Genomic DNA, 20,905 nt, shown 5'->3' on the forward strand with positions numbered 1-20,905 from the left:
ATGATTCATGTTTTGCTTTAGCTTGAGATAAAGAATCAGTGGTAGACACCTTGCAAGTGCATGAAAAGGTCAACTGTACAAAGTCAGATGTCTGTGTGTTAAAACTATATTTTAGGTAACAGATGGATAAAGGGAACTAAGAGTTCTTGTTGATACTATGTTCCAGTCTTACTTCCAGTCTTACATGACTAGGTAGTGGATTAATTTGGCTTCCCTCCAGGCCTGAAAACAAAGACTTTCCTCTAGGCTCATGTTAAAAATATGTCAGATAGGAGTGGCTATAGAGTCAGCTACTGTCCTCAGTAGCTTTCCATCTAAGTTGTCAATGCCAGGAGGTTTGTCATTATTGATCGATACCAATTGTTCCACCTCTCCCACACTAACTTTACAACATTCAATACTTGCACTGCTTTTCTTTCATGATGTTTTTTTCCATCATTCTTTATATCATTGATCTTGGCTTCTTAATGAGTTGATTATTTTTGTTGAGTTTAGTCACATCATTTCTCAATTTGCAGTACAGATGTGCAGCCAGACTTATTAGCCACTCCTTTTGCCCCAACTCTTTCAAACATACAGTTTTTAAATTCCTCATCAATCCATGGAGCCTTTACATATTTAACAGTCAGTTTCTTAACATGTACATGTTTATCAATAATTGGAAGAAGCAATTTCATCTGGTAAAAACAGGTCAACACATTATCAGTCAACAATATAAGACAATGGGAGCACTGTGTATGTTCTCTGATGAGTTGTGAGTCAATGAGATGTGAAATATCAATATACATGCTAAGAGAAGTAATTTCTCTCTCCTGTGTAGATTCTCTAATGATGTTTACGTGACTGTTATGAGTAATATGTTTTCCCAAAATCTAATCTTCTGTAAAGCCTTCTCCTCTGTGTCTCATGTTCTTTCAGGCTTCCTAAATGGGCAAATGCTTTGCGCCCTGGGAGGAGTGGTAATGCATCTCCCCTGTGTGTATGATCTTGTGCTGTTTCAGGGTCCCTAACTGGTTAAAACACTTGCCACACTGGGAGCAGTGGTAAAGCTTCTCCCCTGTGTGTATTCTCTTGTGCTGTTTCAGGGCCCCTAACTGGTTAAAACACTTGCCACAATGGGAGCAGGGGTAAGGCTTCTCCCCTGTGTGTATTCTTTCGTGTTTTTTCAGATCCCCTGTCTCATTGAAACACTTGCCACACTGGGAGCAGGGGTAAGGCTTTTCCCCTGTGTGTATTCTTTCGTGTTTTTTCAGATACCCTGCCCAGGTGAAACACTTTCCACACTGGGAGCATTGGTAAGGCTTCTCCCCAGTATGAATTTTCTCATGAGCTTTTAGGTGTCCTTTCTGCCTATACATCTTTTCACATTGCGAGCAGTGGTAAGGCTTCTCCCCTGTGTGTATTCTCTCATGTCGTTTCAGCTCCCCTGACTGGACGAAACACTTTCCACAGTGGGAGCAGTGGTAAGGCTTCTCCCCTGTGTGCATAGGCTTCTCCCCTGTGTGTATTCTCTCATGTCGTTTCAGCTCCCCTGACTGGTTGAAACACTTTCCACAGTGGGAGCAGTGGTAAGGCTTCTCCCCTGTGTGTATTCTCTCATGTCGTTTCACCTTCCACAAATCGTTAAAACGCTTTCCACAGTGGGAGCAGTGGTAAGGCTTCTCCCCTGTGTGTATTCTCTCGTGTCGTTTCAGCGTCCCCAAATTGTTACAACCCTTTCCACACTGGGAGCAGTGGTAAGGCTTCTCCCCTCTGTGTATTCTCTCGTGCCGTTCCAGCTTCCCCAAATCGTTAAAACGCTTTCCACACTGGGAGCAGTGGTAAGGCTTCTCCCCTCTGTGTATTCTCTCGTGCCGTTCCAGCTTCCCCAAATCGTTAAAACTCTTTCCACACTGCATGCAGCGGTAAGGCTTCCCTTCCCTTGTGTGTATTCTCTCATGAGTTTTCAGGTTTCCTTTCTGGTTAAAACTCTTTCCACACTGGGAGCAGTGGTAAGGCTTCTCCCCGGTGTGTATTCTCTCATGTTGTTTCAGCTCACATAAGTGGTTACAACCCTTTCCACAGTGGGAACACTGGTGTCGTCTTGCTGGTTTGGACGTCCCTGGCTCTGGTTCCTCTGAATCTGGTCTTTCTCCTGCCAAAGACAGTGTTTTTTTTAAATAGAGACCCGAATGAAACCTCCACATGATAAAACGGCCTTGCTACGAGGGTAAATCCTAATCAGATCCCTCAATAACCTAAGGCCCGTTTTAACAATCTCAGTGTGATTTTAAAACAAATGTTGTAAAGTTTCCTGGTAATTACTGACAATGTTTACACTACTTATTTATTCATTCTATTTTCGTCAGAACACAAAAAACTAAACAGTTCTAGGACACTCAAGACACAGACGTCACTGGATTCCAATCGAGCAGGTAGTTCTAAATATATAACTTTCATAGCTGTATGATACAGAATGCGACCTACAGTCGTGGTCAAAAGTTTTGAGAATGAAAAATATGAATTTCCACAAAGTTTGCTGCTTCAGTGTCTTTAGATATTTTTGTCAGATGTTACTATGGAATGCTGAAGTATAATTACAAGCATTTCATAAGTGTCAAAGGTTTTTATTTACAATGACATTAAGTTGATGCAGTGTATATATTTGCAGTGTTGACCCTTCTTTTTCAAGACCTCTGCAATCTGCCCTGGCATGCTGTCAATTAACTTCTGGGCCACATCCTGACTAACGGCAGCCCATTCTTGCATAATCAATGCTTGGATTTTGTCAGAATTGTGTTTTTTTCATGTTTGTCCACCCGCCTCTTGATGATTGACCACAAGTTCTCAATGGGATTAAGGTCTGGGGAGTTTCCTGGCCATGGACCCAAAATACTGATGTTTTGTTACCCGAGCCACTTAGTTATCACTTTTGCCTTATGGCAAGGTGCTCCATCATGCTGGAAAAGGCATTGTTCGTCACCGAACTGTTCCTGGATGGTTGGGAGAAGTTGCACTCGGAGGATGTGTTGGTACCATTCTTTATTCATGGCTGTGTTCTTAGGCAACATTGTGAGTGAACCCACACCCTTGGCTGAGAAGCAACTCACACATGAATGTTGGTACCATTCTTTATTCATGGCTGTGTTCTTAGGCAACATTGTGAGTGAGCCCACACCCTTGGCTGAGAAGCAACTCACACATGAATGGTCTCAGGATGCTTTACTGTTGGCATGACACAGGACTGATGGTAGCGCTCACCTTGCCTTCTCCGGACAAGCTTTTTTCCGGATGCCCCAAACATTCGGAAAGGGGATTCAGAGAAAATGACTTTACCCCAGTCCTCAGCAGTCTCACCAATCCCTGTAACTTTTGCAGAATATCAGTATGTCCCTGATGTTTTTCCTGGAGAGAAGTGCTTTCTTTGCTGTCCTTCTTGACACCAAAAGTCTTCGCTTCACTGTGCGTGCAGATGCACTCACACCTGCCTGCTGCCATTCCTGAGCAAGCTCTGTACTGTTGGTGCCCCGATCCCGCAGCTGAATCAACAAGCCTTCTTCACAACAATTGAACCGCTCTCCTTGAAGTTCTTGATGATCCGATAAATGGTTGATTTTGGTGCAATCTTACTGGCAGCTATATCCTTGCCTGTGAAGCCCTTTTTGTGCAAAGCAATGAGGACGGCACGTGTTTCCTTGCAGGTAACCGTGGGTGACATATGAAGAACAATGATTCCAAGCACCACCCTCCTTTTGAAGCTTCCAGTTTTGGGGGAGATTCAGTTAATTTGCATAGAAAATAGGGACTTTGCAATTAATTGCAACTCATCTGAACACTCTTCATAACATTCTGGAGTATATGCAAATTGCCATCATACAAACTGAGGCAGCAGATTTGGTGAAAATTAACATGTGTGTCATTCTCAAAACTTTTGGCCACGACTGTACACACTTCCTTAAACATAAAATAAGTAAATAAGTAATTTTAAGTGGAAGTCCAAAACTTGTTTTTAAGTTGAAGACACAAAGCACATCAGTAAAATCTCCCCGTTGTTGAAAGGGTTCGACACTTGCTGTTTTAGTGGCCCAATTTATTATTTAGACGTTCACAGGTTTTCAACATTTTGACTATCGCTGATGTGATATTTTGGGTAAAGTAAAAAATAAAGTGAAATATTTGGAAAGATGTTCCTAAAACTGATAGAAACTACAATAATCTTTTACATCCCTGTTAGTTAACATTAGTTAGTTAACATGTATTCTCTGCCAAGATAATCCATCCACCTGACAGGTGTGGCATATCAAGAAGCTGATTGACCAGCTTGATTATTACACAGGTGCACCTTGTGCCGGGGAAAATAAAAGTGACTAGTCACGTTTTGCAGCTGTTTCAGGACAGCACTACAGGGATTCTATTCAACTAACTTTAATAACTAGGGTTAATACCTGCCTGGCGCACCAACAAAACTTTATCTTTACCCCCCTCTAACAATACCGCTACAGAATTAGCATAGTAGGCCATGTAACTTAAGGTAATCTGAAATATTATTATTATTCCTTGACACCCATTCTGAAACTCACTGCAGCTCTTTGTAAGTGTTGCAGTCATTTCAGTTTCCGTGGTAGCTGACGTGTACGGTGTTGAGTCATCCGCATACAGACACACACTGGCTTTACTCAAATGTCGTTGGCATGTCGTTGGTAAAGATTGAAAAAGGTAGGTGCCAAACAGCTGCCCTGGGAATTCCTGATTCTACCTTGATTTTGTTGTACAGGCTTCCATTAAAGAACACTCTTTGTGTTCTGTTAGACAGGTAGCTCTGGGGCGGCAGGTAGCCTAGTGGTTAGAGCGGTAGGCTAGTAACCGAGAGATTGCTGGATCGAATCCCTGAGTTGACAAGGTAAAACTCTGTCGTTCTGCCCCTGAACAAGGCAGTCCTAGGTCGTCATTGAAAATAAGAATTTGTTCTTAACCGACTTGCCTAGTTAAATAAAGGTCACATTTTAAAAGAAAAACTCTTCATCCACAATATAGCAGGGGGTGTAAGGCCATACGTTTTTTCAGCAGCAGACTACGATCGATAATGTCAAAAGCCGCACTGAAGTCTAACAAAACAGCCCAAACAATATTTTTATCGTCATCAATTTCTCTCAGCCAATCAGTCATTTTTAAGTGCTGTGTTTATTGAATGTCCTTCCCTATAAACCTGATCACAGCTTTCCTCAGTATTAGTTAATTAATTAACAGTGTCTAGAGTTTAGTTTGCCTGTTCAACAGTCTTATAAAGATAGGGGGGTTGACTGGGACAGGCAATGTAATATCCATGTTTTAAGGATAAGTTTTTGTAAAACAAGCCCCTTCCATTGGATCATCTTGAAATTTTCTCTCTAAAGCTAACTTTCATCAAGGTTTCATATGGTCTATTGGTTTCTCTCTTTTCATTGGCAGAATAATTTTTCAGTGTTATGATATTCATAACATCCATATCCACCAGTCTATCTTCCTGTCAACTAACAGAACTCCACTGGTTGTCCTGGTAACAGATACCGGTGGGCAGATCTATTGTATTTGTTCAAACTAAACTACAGCACTTACTTTGATGAGTCAAATCTGATCCTTTCATCTCTTCTCCTCCCCTCACAGTTCCACTCAGCCCCGTTGTTTTCCTGAAGTCCACCAGCAGCACAGACAACCTCTTCATACCCAGCAGTAAGGTGCGACCGGGAGAGGCACGACACATGGACTCCGGGAGGCTGGAAGGGCTAGCGTTGTCCTAGTAACCATAAAGAGGGGACACAGATACACATCATTATGGATGGTGATGTCACTGTTGTCATAAAGTGCTCTACAGAAACCCAGCCCAAGCCGATAAAGCAAGCTGTATGCTAGACCAGACCAAGCTGTACCATCTGGTGTTCTGATCTGGAGAGACTCTTCTCTGCCTCGTCAGCATCAGGATGTTGTTGAGGCTCCGCAGAGGATCCACCATAGTCATGTCTCTCTCCTGTGTGAATGAGAACATCAAACAGATGGTAAACTTATGATCTTCTATTGCAATCACAGAGTCTTACAAGAGGCATGACTATGTCTAAAAAGAGCCTAAAATGGCCACTTTCATCTTGATTTCCTAAAAAAAATATTTGTGATGCAAATGTAAAAGGGTTGTTCCACAAAATGGGTGCCTTTTTAATATTTTAAGTAGAACATACGCAGCAATATTGAATTTTAAAAGACTGTTATACTAGATGAGGGGAACTTTAATGTTGACCACATGGAGAATTCAATACATCTAATTGAAAAGTCCCAAAAGTATATGAACCAATGGCAGATCGACCATTTAACAATTCCTACAGTAAGAATGGCCATTAAAAACCCCACATTAGTTCAACAACTGCATAGTTTGTGTCCCTGTTTTTAAGACAGTACTCACTGGTGCCAATCGGATCTTCTGTCTCCTCCTTTTTCACTCTCAAAACGTCTTCACCCTTCACGTTTATTAAGATAGCATCCTCTTCCTCTCTAAAAGGTTCTTTCTCTTCTTTCACTATAACAGCCTCCTCTTCCTCCTTTTTCATTCTGAAAGATTCTTTCTCCGTAAAGCAGACCTCTTCATTAGCAAGGGAGGAGTAGTTCAGTGAGCTCATGGTCAGGGATGTTAGCTAGCTAGCATTAGCGACTAGCCTAGTGCTAACCTCAGGATCAATCTTTAACAAGTTTGCAAATTGAACCAGCACATTATGTTAAAGTTCACCAGTAGATACGTCAACCGAAATTTTTCTAAAACACTGAGATTAGCTAATGTACAATAACATGGTCTAAAGAATCAATATTTTAGTTTTATGTTGTCTAGCAGGCTACCGAGGTGGTTGAAAGAGTTGGCGCCTTGTTGTTCCTGAAGAAGCGTCCCGTCCAGTCCATTACACGTCACGCAAGAAGCATCACCTGAAAGACGCCCATCGCCATCAGCTGGCTGGAGTGGGTAACGCAGTTTGGAAACAATAGGTACTACACTTTTTGTGTTGGAAAGAGCGTCATAATAATTTAACAATAAACTGATATATTTTCTCTTACGTCTTACAAATGATACTTTCCTGTACACCGACGTAGAAGCTTAATATGAATATGTGGATAATAAATAAATACTTATACGAATAGGTAGTGTGTTAAAACACATTTCTGTTAATACTCTTAATTTTTCACATTTGTTTTTATCAGATGTGACCATACTTTCCCCTTAAAGCCACGCTCTATACGATACAAATCATACTGTAAACAACAGAACAAATGCATCACATGCAAATAGCTCTTGAATATCTGTGGTGCTTTGCACTGAGTATACAAAACATTAAGAACACCTGCTCCTTCCATGACTTAGACTGACTAGGTGAATCCAGGCTAAAGCTACGATCCCTTATTGATGTCACTAGTTAAATCCACTTCAATCAGTGTAGATGAAGGGGGGAGACAGGTTAAATAAGAAATTTTAAGCCTTGAGACATGGATTGTGCATGTGTGCCACTCAGATGGTGAATGGGGAAGACAACATATTTAAGTGTCTTTGAACAGGGTATGGTAGTAGGTGCCAGGCTCATCGGTTTGTGTCAATAACTGCAATGTTGCTGGGTTTTTACAGCTCAACAGTTTCCCAAGAATCGTCCACCATCCAAACAGTGGCTGTCAGTGCCGTTTAAGTTGAGGCAGGACGATTTGTTGATTCATGGCTTTATTTATATTACAGCATATTAGATGACTGTCATTCATATTCCATTCACCCTGTTCAATGTAACAGCGATAGGTTTAGACTACTAGATGATACTAACATTTCCCCTATACCCATCATGAGGTAGCAACCTAGCCTATGAATGAAAGTTTAGAATGTAGGTTCACACAGGTTGAGAGAAAAGGTTGAGGTGACAGACAGTGACACATTCAATATCGCCTTGCACACTCTCGCCTGCATCTAGCTGAAATAGAGGTTCTATTGGACAAATTCACGTATGTTTATCCTGGTTGTCAACAGAATCGGCGGAATGTATACACCCCTGATCATGCATAACATCATAGTCAACAGAGCTAATGGAACGAACGCGCTAGTCCACGTTGTAGTGTACAGTCAGTAAGCAGTTTAGCATTTACATTGGCGGGTCCCAGTGGCAATAAATTAGTCAAACGAAAAGCTAGCCTTGACTTGGAAGAGTTCCAGTGTTGTGTTGGATAGTCATAGCCAGCTAGCTAACATAGCATTGCTCTGTTTGAGCAGGGTGTTTCAGTAGGCTAAACTAGATAGCTGCATTTGCTAGCTAAGTAAGTGAAAATGAAAGTGGAAAATAAGTGACGAAATATCTCTCTCGCTTCTCCTTCATTTTGGAATAAATTAATTTGTTCAAAACTGTTCAACTATTGTCTTTTTCTCTCTTTGAGTCAACTACTCACCACATGTTATGCACTGCAGTGCTAGCTAGCTAAAAGCTCATGTTTTCAGTACTAAATTCATTCTCTGATCCTTTCATTGGTTGGACAACATGTCTGGTTCATGCTGCAAGAGCTCTGATAGGTTGGAGGACATCCTCCAGGAAGTTGTCATAATAACTGTGTAAGTCTATGGAAGCCTTGAGAACCATAAACCTCCTAGGTTTTGTATTGAAGTCAATGAACCCAGAGGAGGATGCAAAATAGTATGTTTTAATCAATGAATAGGTTACATGATTAGATTTAGTATGGTATCTAAAAAGGATAAAACTTTTGAAATTATTTAAACATTTTAATAAAATATCTGAGGACGATGGTTCTCCCCTTCCTCCTCTGAGGAGCCTCCACTACACCCAAAGGACATCCAGCCAACTTGACACAATTGTGGGAAGCATTGGAGTCAACATGGGCAAGCATTCCTGTGGAAAGCTATCGACACCTTGTAGAGTCCATGCCCCGACGAATTGAGGCTGTTCTGAGGGAAAACGGGGAGGGTCCAACTCCATATTAGGAAGGTGTTCCAAATGTTTGGTATAATCAGTGGATACATCTGCAATTTAGCAGACACTTTTATCCAAAGGGATTTGCAGCCACTACCCTTGTTTTACAAGCACCATACTCTACCAACTGAGCTACAGGACCACAAGGAAAGACCAAGGATGGACGGAGATAAAAAACATTAGAAAACACACATACACACCCCCACACCACACACACACACACACACACACCACACACACACACACACACACACACACCACACACCACACACCCCACACACCACACACCAATACACCACACACACACACACCACAAAACATTAGAAAACACATATACACACACACACACACACACACACACACACACATACACACCACACACATACCACACACACACCACAAAACATTAGAAAACACACACACACACACACACACCACACACACACCACACACATACCACACACACACACCACACACATACCACACACACACCACAAAACATTAGAAAACACACACACACACACACACACACACACACACACATACACACCACACACACACCACACACATACCACACACACACCACAAAACATTAGAAAACACACACACACACACACCACACACACACCACACACACACACACACACACACACACACACACACACCACACACATCGCCTGAGTTTGAAAAATATAATTTAATCAAAGACGTAACATTGAAACTGATTTAGTTCAAATAAATTGTTATTTGTCACATCAATACAACAGGTGTAGTAGACCTCACTGTGAAATGCTGAATACAGCAGGTGTAGTAGACCTCACTGTGAAATGCTGAATACAGCAGGTGTAGTAGACCTCACTGTGAAATGCTGAATACAGCAGGTGTAGTAGACCTCACTGTGAAATGCTGAATACAGCAGGTGTAGTAGACCTCACTGTGAAATGCTGAATACAGCAGGTGTAGTAGACCTCACTGTGAAATGCTGAATACAGCAGGTGTAGTAGACCTCACTGTGAAATGCTGAATACAGCAGGTGTAGTAGACCTCACTGTGAAATGCTGAATACAGCAGGTGTAGTAGACCTCACTGTGAAATGCTGAATACAGCAGGTGTAGTAGACCTCACTGTGAAATGCTGAATACAGCAGGTGTAGTAGACCTCACTGTGAAATGCTGAATACAACAGGTGTAGTAGACCTCACTGTGAAATGCTGAATACAACAGGTGTAGTAGACCTCACTGTGAAATGCTGAATACAACAGGTGTAGTAGACCTCACTGTGAAATGCTGAATACAACAGGTGCAGTAGACCTCACAGTGAAATGCTGAATACAGCAGGTGTAGTAGACCTCACTGTGAAATGCTGAATACAACAGGTGTAGTAGACCTTACTGTGAAATGCTGAATACAGCAGGTGTAGTAGACCTCACTGTGAAATGCTGAATACAACAGGTGTAGTAGACCTCACTGTGAAATGCTGAATACAGCAGGTGTAGTAGATCTCACTGTGAAATGCTGAATACAACAGGTGTAGTAGATCTCAATGTGAAATGCTGAATACAACAGGTGTAGTAGACCTCACTGTGAAATGCTGAATACAACAGGTGTAGTAGACCTTACTGTGAAATGCTGAATACAACAGGTGTAGTAGACCTCACTGTGAAATGCTGAATACTGCAGGTGTAGTAGACCTCACTGTGAAATGCTGAATACAGCAGGTGTAGTAGACCTTACTGTGAAATGCTGAATACAGCAGGTGTAGTAGACCTCACTGTGAAATGCTGAATACAGCAGGTGTAGTAGACCTCACTGTGAAATGCTGAATACAGCAGGTGTAGTAGACCTCACTGTGAAATGCTGAATACAGCAGGTGTAGTAGACCTCACTGTGAAATGCTGAATACAGCAGGTGTAGTAGACCTCACTGTGAAATGCTGAATACAGCAGGTGTAGTAGACCTCACTGTGAAATGCTGAATACAGCAGGTGTAGTAGACCTCACTGTGAAATGCTGAATACAGCAGGTGTAGTAGACCTTACAGTGAAATGCTGAATACAACAGGTGTAGTAGACCTCACAGTGAAATGCTGAATACAACAGGTGTAGTAGACCTCACAGTGAAATGCTGAATACAACAGGTGTAGTAGACCTCACAGTGAAATGCTGAATACAACAGGTGTAGTAGACCTCACAGTGAAATGCTGAATACAACAGGTGTAGTAGACCTCACTGTGAAATGCTGAATACAGCAGGTGTAGTAGACCTCACTGTGAAATGCTGAATACAGCAGGTGTAGTAGACCTCACAGTGAAATGCTGAATACAACAGGTGTAGTAGACCTCACTGTGAAATGCTGAATACAACAGGTGTAGTAGATCTCACTGTGAAATGCTGAATACAGCAGGTGTAGTAGACCTCACTGTGAAATGCTGAATACAACAGGTGTAGTAGACCTCACAGTGAAATGCTGAATACAGCAGGTGTAGTAGACCTCACTGTGAAATGCTGAATACAGCAGGTGTAGTAGACTTCACTGTGAAATGCTGAATACAGCAGGTGTAGTAGACCTCACTGTGAAATGCTGAATACAGCAGGTGCAGTAGACCTCACTGTGAAATGCTGAATACTGCAGGTGTAGTAGTTAAAAAAGTTTGAAATATCCAATAAATGTCGTTCCACTTCATGATTGTGTCCCACTTGTTGTTGATTCTTCACAAAAAAATACAGTTTTATATCTTTATGTTTGAAGCCTGAAATGTGGCAAAAGGTCGCAAAGTTCAAGGGGGCCGAATACTTTCGCAAGGCACTGTACATAAGTATTCAGACCCTTTGCTATGAGAATCGAAATTGAGCTCAGGTGCATCTTGTTTCCATTGATCATCCTTGAGATGTTTCTACAACTTGATTGGAGTCAAATTTAGTTGATTGGACATGATTTGGAAAGGCACACACCTGTCTATATAAGGTCCCACAGTTTACAGCGCAAGTCAGAGCAAAAACCAAGCCATGAAGTGGAAGGAATTGTCCGTAGAGCGCCGGCACAGATATGGGGAAGGGAGACAACAACAAAAAATATGCAGCATTGAAGTTCCCAAAGAACACAGTGGCTACCATCGTTCTTAAAAGGAAAAGTTTGGAACCACCAAGGCTCTTCCTAGAGCTGGCCGCCTGGCCAAACTGCGCAATCAGGGGAGAAGGGCCTTGGTCTGGGAGGTTACCAAGAACCTGATGGTCACTCTGACAGAGATATAGAGTTCCTCTGTGGAGATGGGAGACACCAACACTTGCCTAAATAGCCCATATGCCACCATAGGAAGTGTTATGTGTTGTTCGCGATGAGCCTTGGTCAATTTAGCTCAGAGTATGCCACCCTATTCTATCTGTCACCTTTTTTAAATTAATTTTTTTCACCTTTATTTAACCAGGTAGGCTAGTTGAGAACAAGTTCTCATTTACAACTGCGACCTGGCCAAGATAAAGCATAGCAGTGTGAATAGACAACACAGAGTTACACATGGAGTAAACAATTAACAAGTCAATAACACAGTAGAAAAAAAAGAGAGTCTATATACATACCTAATCCTGCCTAATAGGCAGGCCAATCCTGGAGGGAAGTATTGGCTGTAAGAAGTAAGAACATAACATCTGGTTATTTTTAAATTACTTCTTATGACATTGCTTGCCAGACTGAACATTGTAATTCATATTTTCCAGTCTGCGTTACCCACTCCAGTCAGCAGATGGCGTTATGAATTTTTCAGGTGATGCTTCTTACGTGACGTATAATCTAGTGGACGGGACAGGAGGCTTCTTCAACCGCGACAAAAGGCTTCTGATTTAACCACGCTGTGTTTTGCTAGCAAACCTAAAACCGAAACATTAGAGCTCTTTAGACCAATCTTGTGTATATTACTCTTAGTGTTTTCAACATAATTCTGTTTACATATCTACTGGTTCATTTAAACGTAATTTGCTTGTTAAATTAGCAAATGTGTTACATTGATACTGCACTAGGCTAATCTCCCGGAGCATAAACTCACTAATCTAGACGGAGAAAGAAACTGGTGAAAGGAGGCAAAGAAGCTTGAAGAATGAATAAGGAGGCTATCACATTGAAACAAGAGGATGATATTACAGTGAAAGAGGAATATGGGAACGAGGTTGTCAAAGTGGAAAAAGAGGTAGAAGCTTTCAGAATCAAAAAGGAGGAAGATGCCGTAAAATTGAAAGAGGAGGAAGACCTTTTTGGAGTAAAAGAGGAGGATATCTCAATAAAAGAGGAAGACGTTTTGGGAGTGAAAAATGAGACTGAAGATCCGATTACCACCAGTGAGTACTGTCTTAAAAACGGGCACAAACTATGCAGTTGTTTTTAAAGGGGCATTATACTGAAGTTCTACACTTGAATATGTTGTTCAGTACTGTAGGAATTGTTTATTAAGGGGCAATCTGCCATTGGTACATATATTTTTGGAACTTCAAAAATGGATTTATTGAATTCTCTATGTGGTCTATATTAAAGTGCACTTATTCTAGTATAGCCGGGTTTTAAAATATAATATACAGTGCATTTCTACTTAAAATATCAAGTGGACGCAAAATGCACCCATTTTGTGTAACGGCCCTTTTACATTTGCATCAGTGGTGGGAAAAGTACCCAAGTAAAAGTGAGCCACCCAGTAAAATACTACTTGAGTAAAAGTTAAAATATACTGAAGTATCAAAAGTATATAAATAATTTCAAATTCCTTATATTAAGCAAACCAGATGGTGCCATTTTCTTGTTTGTTTTTATTTTATTGACGGATAGCCAGGGACACACTCCAACTCTCTGACAATCTACAATTGAAACGTGTGTTTAGTGAGTCTGCCAGATCAGAGCCAGTAATGATTACCAGGGATGTTCTCTTGATTAGTGAGTGAATTGGACCATTTTCCTGTCCTGCTAAGCCTTCGAAATGTAATGAGTACTTTTGGGTGTCAGGGAAATGTATGGAGTAAAAAGTACATTTTCTTTATGTACGTAGTGAAGTAAAAGTACAATTAGTCAAAAATAGTAAAGTACAGATTCCCCGGAAAGCTACTTAAATAGTACTTTAAAGTATTTTTACTTAAGTACTTTACACCACTGATCACAAACAATATAAAAAAACACAATTAAAGTGGCTAATTTAGTCCCCTTTTAGATATGTATTCATTCCTCCTGTAAGACTCTGGGATTGCAATAGAAGTTGATAAGTTTACCATATGTTTGATGTTCTCATTCACACAGGAGACAGACATGACTATTGTGGATCCTCTGGGGAGCCTCAACAACATCCTGATGCTGACGAAGTAGAGAAGAGTCTCTCCAGATCAGAACACCAGATGGTACAGCTTGGTTTGGTCTAGCATACAGCTTGCTCTCGGGGTCTGGTCTGGGCTTCTGTAAAGCACTTTTTCAACAGTGACTTCAGCATCCATAATGATATGCGTCTGTGTCCCCTCTTTATGGTTACCAGGACAACGCTAGCCCCTCCTCCCTCCCGGAGTCCCCGTTTCGTGCCTCTCCCGGTAGTACCTTACTGCTGGGTAGGAAGAGGTTGTCTGTGCTGCTGGTGGACTGCAGGAAAACAACGGGGCTGAGTGGAACTGTGAGAGGAGGAGAAGAGAAGAAAGGATCAGATTTGACTCATCAAAGTAAGTGCTGTAGTTTGGTTTGAACAAAAATTATAGATCTTCCCACTGGTATCTGTTACCTGGACAACCAGCAGAGTTCTGTTAGTTGACATGAAGATGGACTAGTATCTTTTACCAGTGGGGCTGTCCCCGACTAATAAAAATCTTGTTTGACTTAGCCATCTGTTCTTTCGACCAATCAATTGATGCAAATTTTAAACATGTATTTCTATATATACACTACCGTTGAAAAGTTTGGGGTCACTTAGAAATGTCCTTGTTTTTGAAAGAAAATCATTTTTTTGGTCCATTAAAATAACATCGACAATCAGATACTCCAGATACTCAACTAGTCTACAGGAGGCCAGTTTTATGGCTTCTTTAATCAGAACAACAGTTTTCAGTTGTGCTAAAATAATTGAAAAAGCGTTTTCTAATGTTCGATTCGCATTTTAAAATGATACACTTGGATTAGCTAACACAAAGTGCCATTGGAACACAGGACTGATGGTTGCTGATAATGGGCCTCTGTAGATAATAATGGGCCTCTATGTAGATAATAATGGGCCTCTATGTAGATAATAATGGGCCTCTGTAGATAATAATGGGCCTCTATGTAGATAATAATGGGCCTCTATGTAGATAATAATGGGCCTCTGTAGATAATAATGGGCCTCTATGTAGATAATAATGGGCCTCTATGTAGATAATCAGCCATTTTCCGCTACAACATTAGCAATGTCTACACTGTATTTATGATAAATTTAATGTTATTTTAATTGACAAAAGGACATGTATATCCTAACACGATCCGTGTTGTAAACAGTATTCTGCATGAATTCCGACTCTTTCAACTTTTAACAAAACAATTTTTTGAAATCAAATTTTGTTAGCAATCAAACATAGCTTAACACGGTCAAGTTCGGTTTCTGTGCAATCCTCAGACACTCTAGAAGGCAACCAAACATGTTTCATAATTCTACATTACGTATTGGCTATACAAGACCTGAATTAGCCCATGAAGGTTCTTGGACCAATGACCACCTATCGTTTTGAAACCTAGCTAGATAGCCAATGAGCTGGGATTTCCAGCAGTATGTGAACGCCGTTTGTAGGACAAACAGCCATCATGCTAGAGCTGTGCACAACAGAGTTCATTCTCTGGTGAAAGGAAACCAGATGCACGGTAGTTTACGTTTCACGGCAGTTCATTCTCTTCTACAGACTTCTCAAGTCTGAAAAAGTTAAACATGGTTACTAAGAGTGGAAAAGCTAAATCTCAGTCCAAGTATAATCATTTTGATGATATTATTGCAGAAATTGACCAACAGAGTGACACAGAAGGAATGGATGAGGACTCTGCGAGTGACCAGAGTTTTGAGTAAGTAAAACAAGTTTTTACTTCTCATGCTAATGCAGTTGTTTAAATGGTTGCATATTTATTTATATATACATACATACACACACACACACACACACATACAGTCAAAGTTTACATACACTTAGTTTGGAGTCCTTAAAACTCGTTTTTCAACCACTCCACAAATTTCTTGTTAACCTCTCTGGTACAAGTGCGTCCCACCTCGACAACAGCCAGTGTAATTGCAGGGCGCCAGATTAAAAACAACAGAAATCCCATAATTAAAATTCCTCAAACATACAAGTATTATACACCATTTTAAATCCAGCCATATTGTCCTGTTTCAAATAGGCTTTACGGCGAAAGCACGCCAAACAATTGTTAGGTCAGCCCCTAGCCACAGAACCATACAGACATTTTCCAACCAAGGAGAGGTGTCAGAAATAGCGATTAAAATTAATCACTTACCTCTGATCATCTGGTGTCACTCCCAGGTCTCCATGTTAAACAATAAATGTTTGTTTTGTTCGATAATGTCCCTCTTTATGACCAAAAACCTCCTTTTTGTTCGCACGTTTAGTCCAGTAATCCGAATGCACAAGGTGCGGGCACAAAGTCCAGACCATTTTTTTTTTTAAAGTAAAAATAAAAGTTTGTAGAAACAGGTCAAACTGTAGTATGATCTAAAATAAGGACGCGTGACAACAAGGTTCTAGCTCCAGCCTGTTTATTAACCTAACCCTCGCATGTCCTACATAGGTACGGATACCCCCAAGGGACATCCTACTACATCTTCCCCTCTCCCATGAACAAGAACTCAACATGCATAACCACTGAAGCACAACTGAAATGCAATTTGGAAACCAGTATTATTCTCTAACATGCTAATTCCCATCCTGAAACCGTATGAAAGCATTCAATCACACAGTATGAACATTAACTTAGGTACAGTCTCTTTTTGCTGGGTATGTTCCCCAGCAGTATGTTTTCTCCACGTAACATAGTCTTTCAGCCACTGGTGGCTTCACATCCCTTTCTGGGTGCGCTTTTGGCTCTGAGCATTCTCTCTCCTTCACCCTCTTGTTGTGCATTTTCTGTAGCCTCAGTCTGTGTGGCTGGTAGATCTGGAAGAGCTCTGAGGTGTGCTTTGTTCCTTTGTACCTCTTCTGAGCCTGTGTCCACCACATAGGAGCGTGGGGCATCCGCTTTCCTTAGCACTATTGCTGGTGTCTTTGAGTTTGTAATCCACACACGTTGACCTTCGGTCAGCTCTGGCCTCTCCTTAGCACGGTGTCTCCGATTTAAAGTCTCCAGTTTGCGTTTGTTTCAGCCGTTTGTCCCTCTCAGCGAAGGCCTTCCTGTTAGGCCATCGGGGTTTAAGCTGAGCCGGCGAGACAGGCAATGGGGAACGCAGCCTCCTGCCCATCAGGAGCTCGGCAGGCGACGGCCCATAATGCAGTGGTGTAACTCTGTAAGCTAACAGAGCCCTGTATGGATCCTTGTTCTTTTTTCAGCAGTCCCTTGACTGCTTTCACAGCTCTCTCTGCCTCACCATTACTCTGTGCATGGTAGGGGCTACTGGTCATATTCTGCGGCAAAAGCAGAAAAGGAGCTCGCAGAGAACTGGGGAGCGTTATCTGTAACCAGGACCTCAGCGACCCCTTGCCTGGAAAAAATGGACTTTAATCCATTGATAAGACCAGCTGATGTGGTTATGGGTGTCTCTGCTATGTCTTAAGTCTTTGTTTGGTGGATAGGCTTTCAATGGAAAAACAGGCTTTCAAAATAATAGTACTTCCTGGTTGGATTTTCCTCGTTTTCACCTGCCATATCCATTCTGTTATACTCGCAGACATTATTTTAAGTCTAAACGGACGTTTATCGAGTCATGTTTGGTTTCATTGCAATCCTCTGTTTGTTAGTAAAACAACCACACTTCATGGTTCTTTTCCGGGACATATTGACCGAAAGGAACTGATTTGAACACGGCAAACAATGACCTAATTGCGCACCAATGATGTGATCGGTTCCTCGTTGATTGACTGTATTTCGGACCAATGACCACTGATGGTCTTGAAATCTAGCTGGGTAGATAGCCAATGAGCTCAGGTAAACGACAACATGTGATGGTTCTATCCAGGAAGACTATCGTTTGTGGGAAACTCAAGCGTATAGATACAACCATTCGCCATTGAAAACTCTACGAGGCCACGCTGGTTACGTGCAGCATTTCAGAGAATAATTATGGCAAGTAAATCTTTAAAATCGAAGACAAAGTATACAGATCTACACAATATCATTGATGAGATTGATAGAGATAGTGAGAGTGAATTACTACAAGAAGAGTCAGACCAGACAGTGACTATTCTTTTCACTCTAAATGGAGAAGATTCTGTGTTGGATTGGTGAGTAACGTTGTTTGAAATGAATCATATTAAATATTATTCATTTGAGTTGTTTGAGATATATATATATATATATATATATATATTTTTTTTGCCATATATAAAAATATGACTAGGACATGAAATATAAAGTACACATATGTATAAAGTAAACATTGCTCTACATTGTGGGTGTATCTGTGTGTCTGTATATATTACATATATTTTTACATGTCCATTCCATGTTTAGATAAAATACAACACCTCACCTTAGTGGATGTTTACTTACTCTATATATAATCTGTGTCTTTATTTCACAGTCCCAGCGATTCTGATTGGGAGCCCATACTGCCAAGGTGCAAATCCCCCACTGAAGCTGGTCCATCTGCCCGGCCATCAAGAGGTGTGGAGCCGGTGACAAAGAAGCGGAGGAAGGGAAGTGTGGAACCTGCTGGCAGTGCGGAGGAGGGTCGTTGGCACTCTGTGTTGGAGGAGGATGTGGCCCCACCGCCTCCAATTTTCAGACCAAAGAGGCCACCAGGTCCTCAGCTGGACATGAACTCCAAGTACAGCCCCATGCAACTTTTTCAGCTGTTTTTCACCTCGGCAGTTGTTGATTCCCTGGTGTTGAACACTAATAAGTATGGAGCTAAGAAGCAGGAAGGCAAGAAAGAGGCATGGAAGCCCATTTCCAGGTCAGATCTTTTTTGTTACTTCTCTATGGTCATTTACATGGGTCTTGTGAAGCTAAAAACCCTGAAGGACTACTGGAAATCTGCACCCCTCTATCAACTGCCTTTCCCATCCACTGTCATATCATGCAAAAGGTTTCTTACAATCTCAGGGGCGCTTCATATCAGTGACCCAGAAGTTGATAAGGACAACGAGACGAAACGAGGCACGGCAAGGTTTGATAAGCTCTGCAAAATTAAACCTCTCTACCTCGACATCATTGAGGCCTGCAATACTTATTTTCAGCCTGCCCAGAACCTTTCCATAGATGAGAGGATGGTAGCCTCAAATGCCAGAAATGGCCTAAAACACTACATGCGTAACAAACCGACTAAATTGGGTTACAAACTGTTTGTTTTGGCCGATTCTGCGAGTGCATACACATGCAATTTTTTTGTCTATGAGGGTAAGAACAGTTGTGCGACCGGTAAGGGATTTAGCTATGACTCTGTTATGCAGTTATTAGATTTTCAGCTGCTAGGGAAGGGCTACAAACTGTTTGTGAATAACTTTTACACAAGCCCTACCCTGTTCACAGACCTGAGGAAGCTGGAGATGTGGGCCTGTGGCACCATTCAGACCAACAGAGTGGGCTTTCCGAAAACCAGGGTGAACGACATGCCTAAGCAGGCTGAGCGGGGTACCATGAGATGGATCCGTGAAGATGGCCTGCTGTTTGTGAAGTGGATGGACACCAGAGAGATGGCGATGTGCTCCACTATCCACAAGTCCTTCAGTGGTGATCACGTCGTCAGGCGTGTGAAGGACGCTTCAGGGGCATGGACCACCAAAAATGTCTCCATTCCAACTGCAGTAAAGGACTACAACAAGAGCATGGGGGGAGGTGTGGGCCTATCATATGCGCTGATAGGATACTATAATGTTCTCCACAAAAACATGAAATGGTACAAGACATTGTTTTATCATTTCATTGACATTGCTGTGGTGAATGCCTTCATCCTCCAGAAGGAAATGGCCAAGAGCTGTGGACAGCCCCCCATCTCACAGCTAGCATTCAGGGAGCAGCTCATCCAGGAGCTTGCTAGCTACAGCACTGTAGCACCTTCATTCCCCTCTACCTCTGTCCCTTCTGCTCCATCAACCAGTGGTGTGCACATGCTTAAATTCCTTATTGCAGGCAGGAATGAGTGCAAAAGGGGCTTAGTAAGGAGGCTTCGTTGTGCTCTTTGCAAAAATAAATCCTCTGTCGGCTGCGCCACCTGTTCAGTGACCCTCTGCTTCACAGCAGAAAGAGACTGCTATGGGCTATGGCATCAGCAGCACAATATTGTGTAGAGGGTCTTCACATTATTGAACATTGAGTGTAAATAGTTACCCTTGTTATTTTCCGGGTATGTTTGAATAATGTTTTGTATTTTGTATATAGTTATTTGCATCAATGTTTCGATGTTCCAATTCGGCCACTTGGGTACATTGTGAGGGACACCTGGGTGACTTCATGCTCAATGGCATGTACCTCACTCATTCCTGAAGGTTGCCAGTAGTCTGAAACTTTGGTCAAATACTGTTGCCTACTTATGTTCTTATTTGAAATTAGCCCCAGTATCATAGCTGAATGTTTGGCTGTTCTTGTTTATTTTAAAGATGCGACAACATTAAAAGAACAGAGAAACGCCTGTGTATTTTCTTCTACCAGATCTATTGTGTTATATTCTCCTACATTCAATTCACATTTACACAAACTTCAGAGTGTTTTCTTTGGTACCAAGAATTTGCATATCCTTGCTTCTGGGCCTGAGCTACAGGCTGTTAGATTAGGGTATGTTTTCAGGCGGAAATTGCACAAAGTAACCCGAAAAGGATTT

At 41.6% G+C, this 20,905-nt stretch overlaps 1 protein-coding gene across 1 annotated transcript in view; it reads right to left on the bottom strand.

The window, feature by feature from the left end:
- Nucleotides 1–581: 581 nt before the first annotated feature.
- The window catches only part of LOC110515529 (zinc finger protein 271-like), a 42,951-nt gene continuing 22,627 nt past the window's right edge, over nucleotides 582–20,905 (bottom strand). The window contains exon 8 of the mRNA XM_036972708.1: nucleotides 582–2,054. Within this exon, the coding sequence (XP_036828603.1) occupies nucleotides 924–2,054 (1,131 nt within the window). The 3' untranslated portion in view covers nucleotides 582–923. The remainder of the gene's footprint in view (nucleotides 2,055–20,905) is intronic.

The sequence above is a fragment of the Oncorhynchus mykiss genome, unplaced genomic scaffold (genome assembly GCF_013265735.2).
Source record: "Oncorhynchus mykiss isolate Arlee unplaced genomic scaffold, USDA_OmykA_1.1 un_scaffold_190, whole genome shotgun sequence".
In the NCBI taxonomy this organism is placed as follows: Eukaryota; Metazoa; Chordata; class Actinopteri; order Salmoniformes; family Salmonidae; genus Oncorhynchus; species Oncorhynchus mykiss.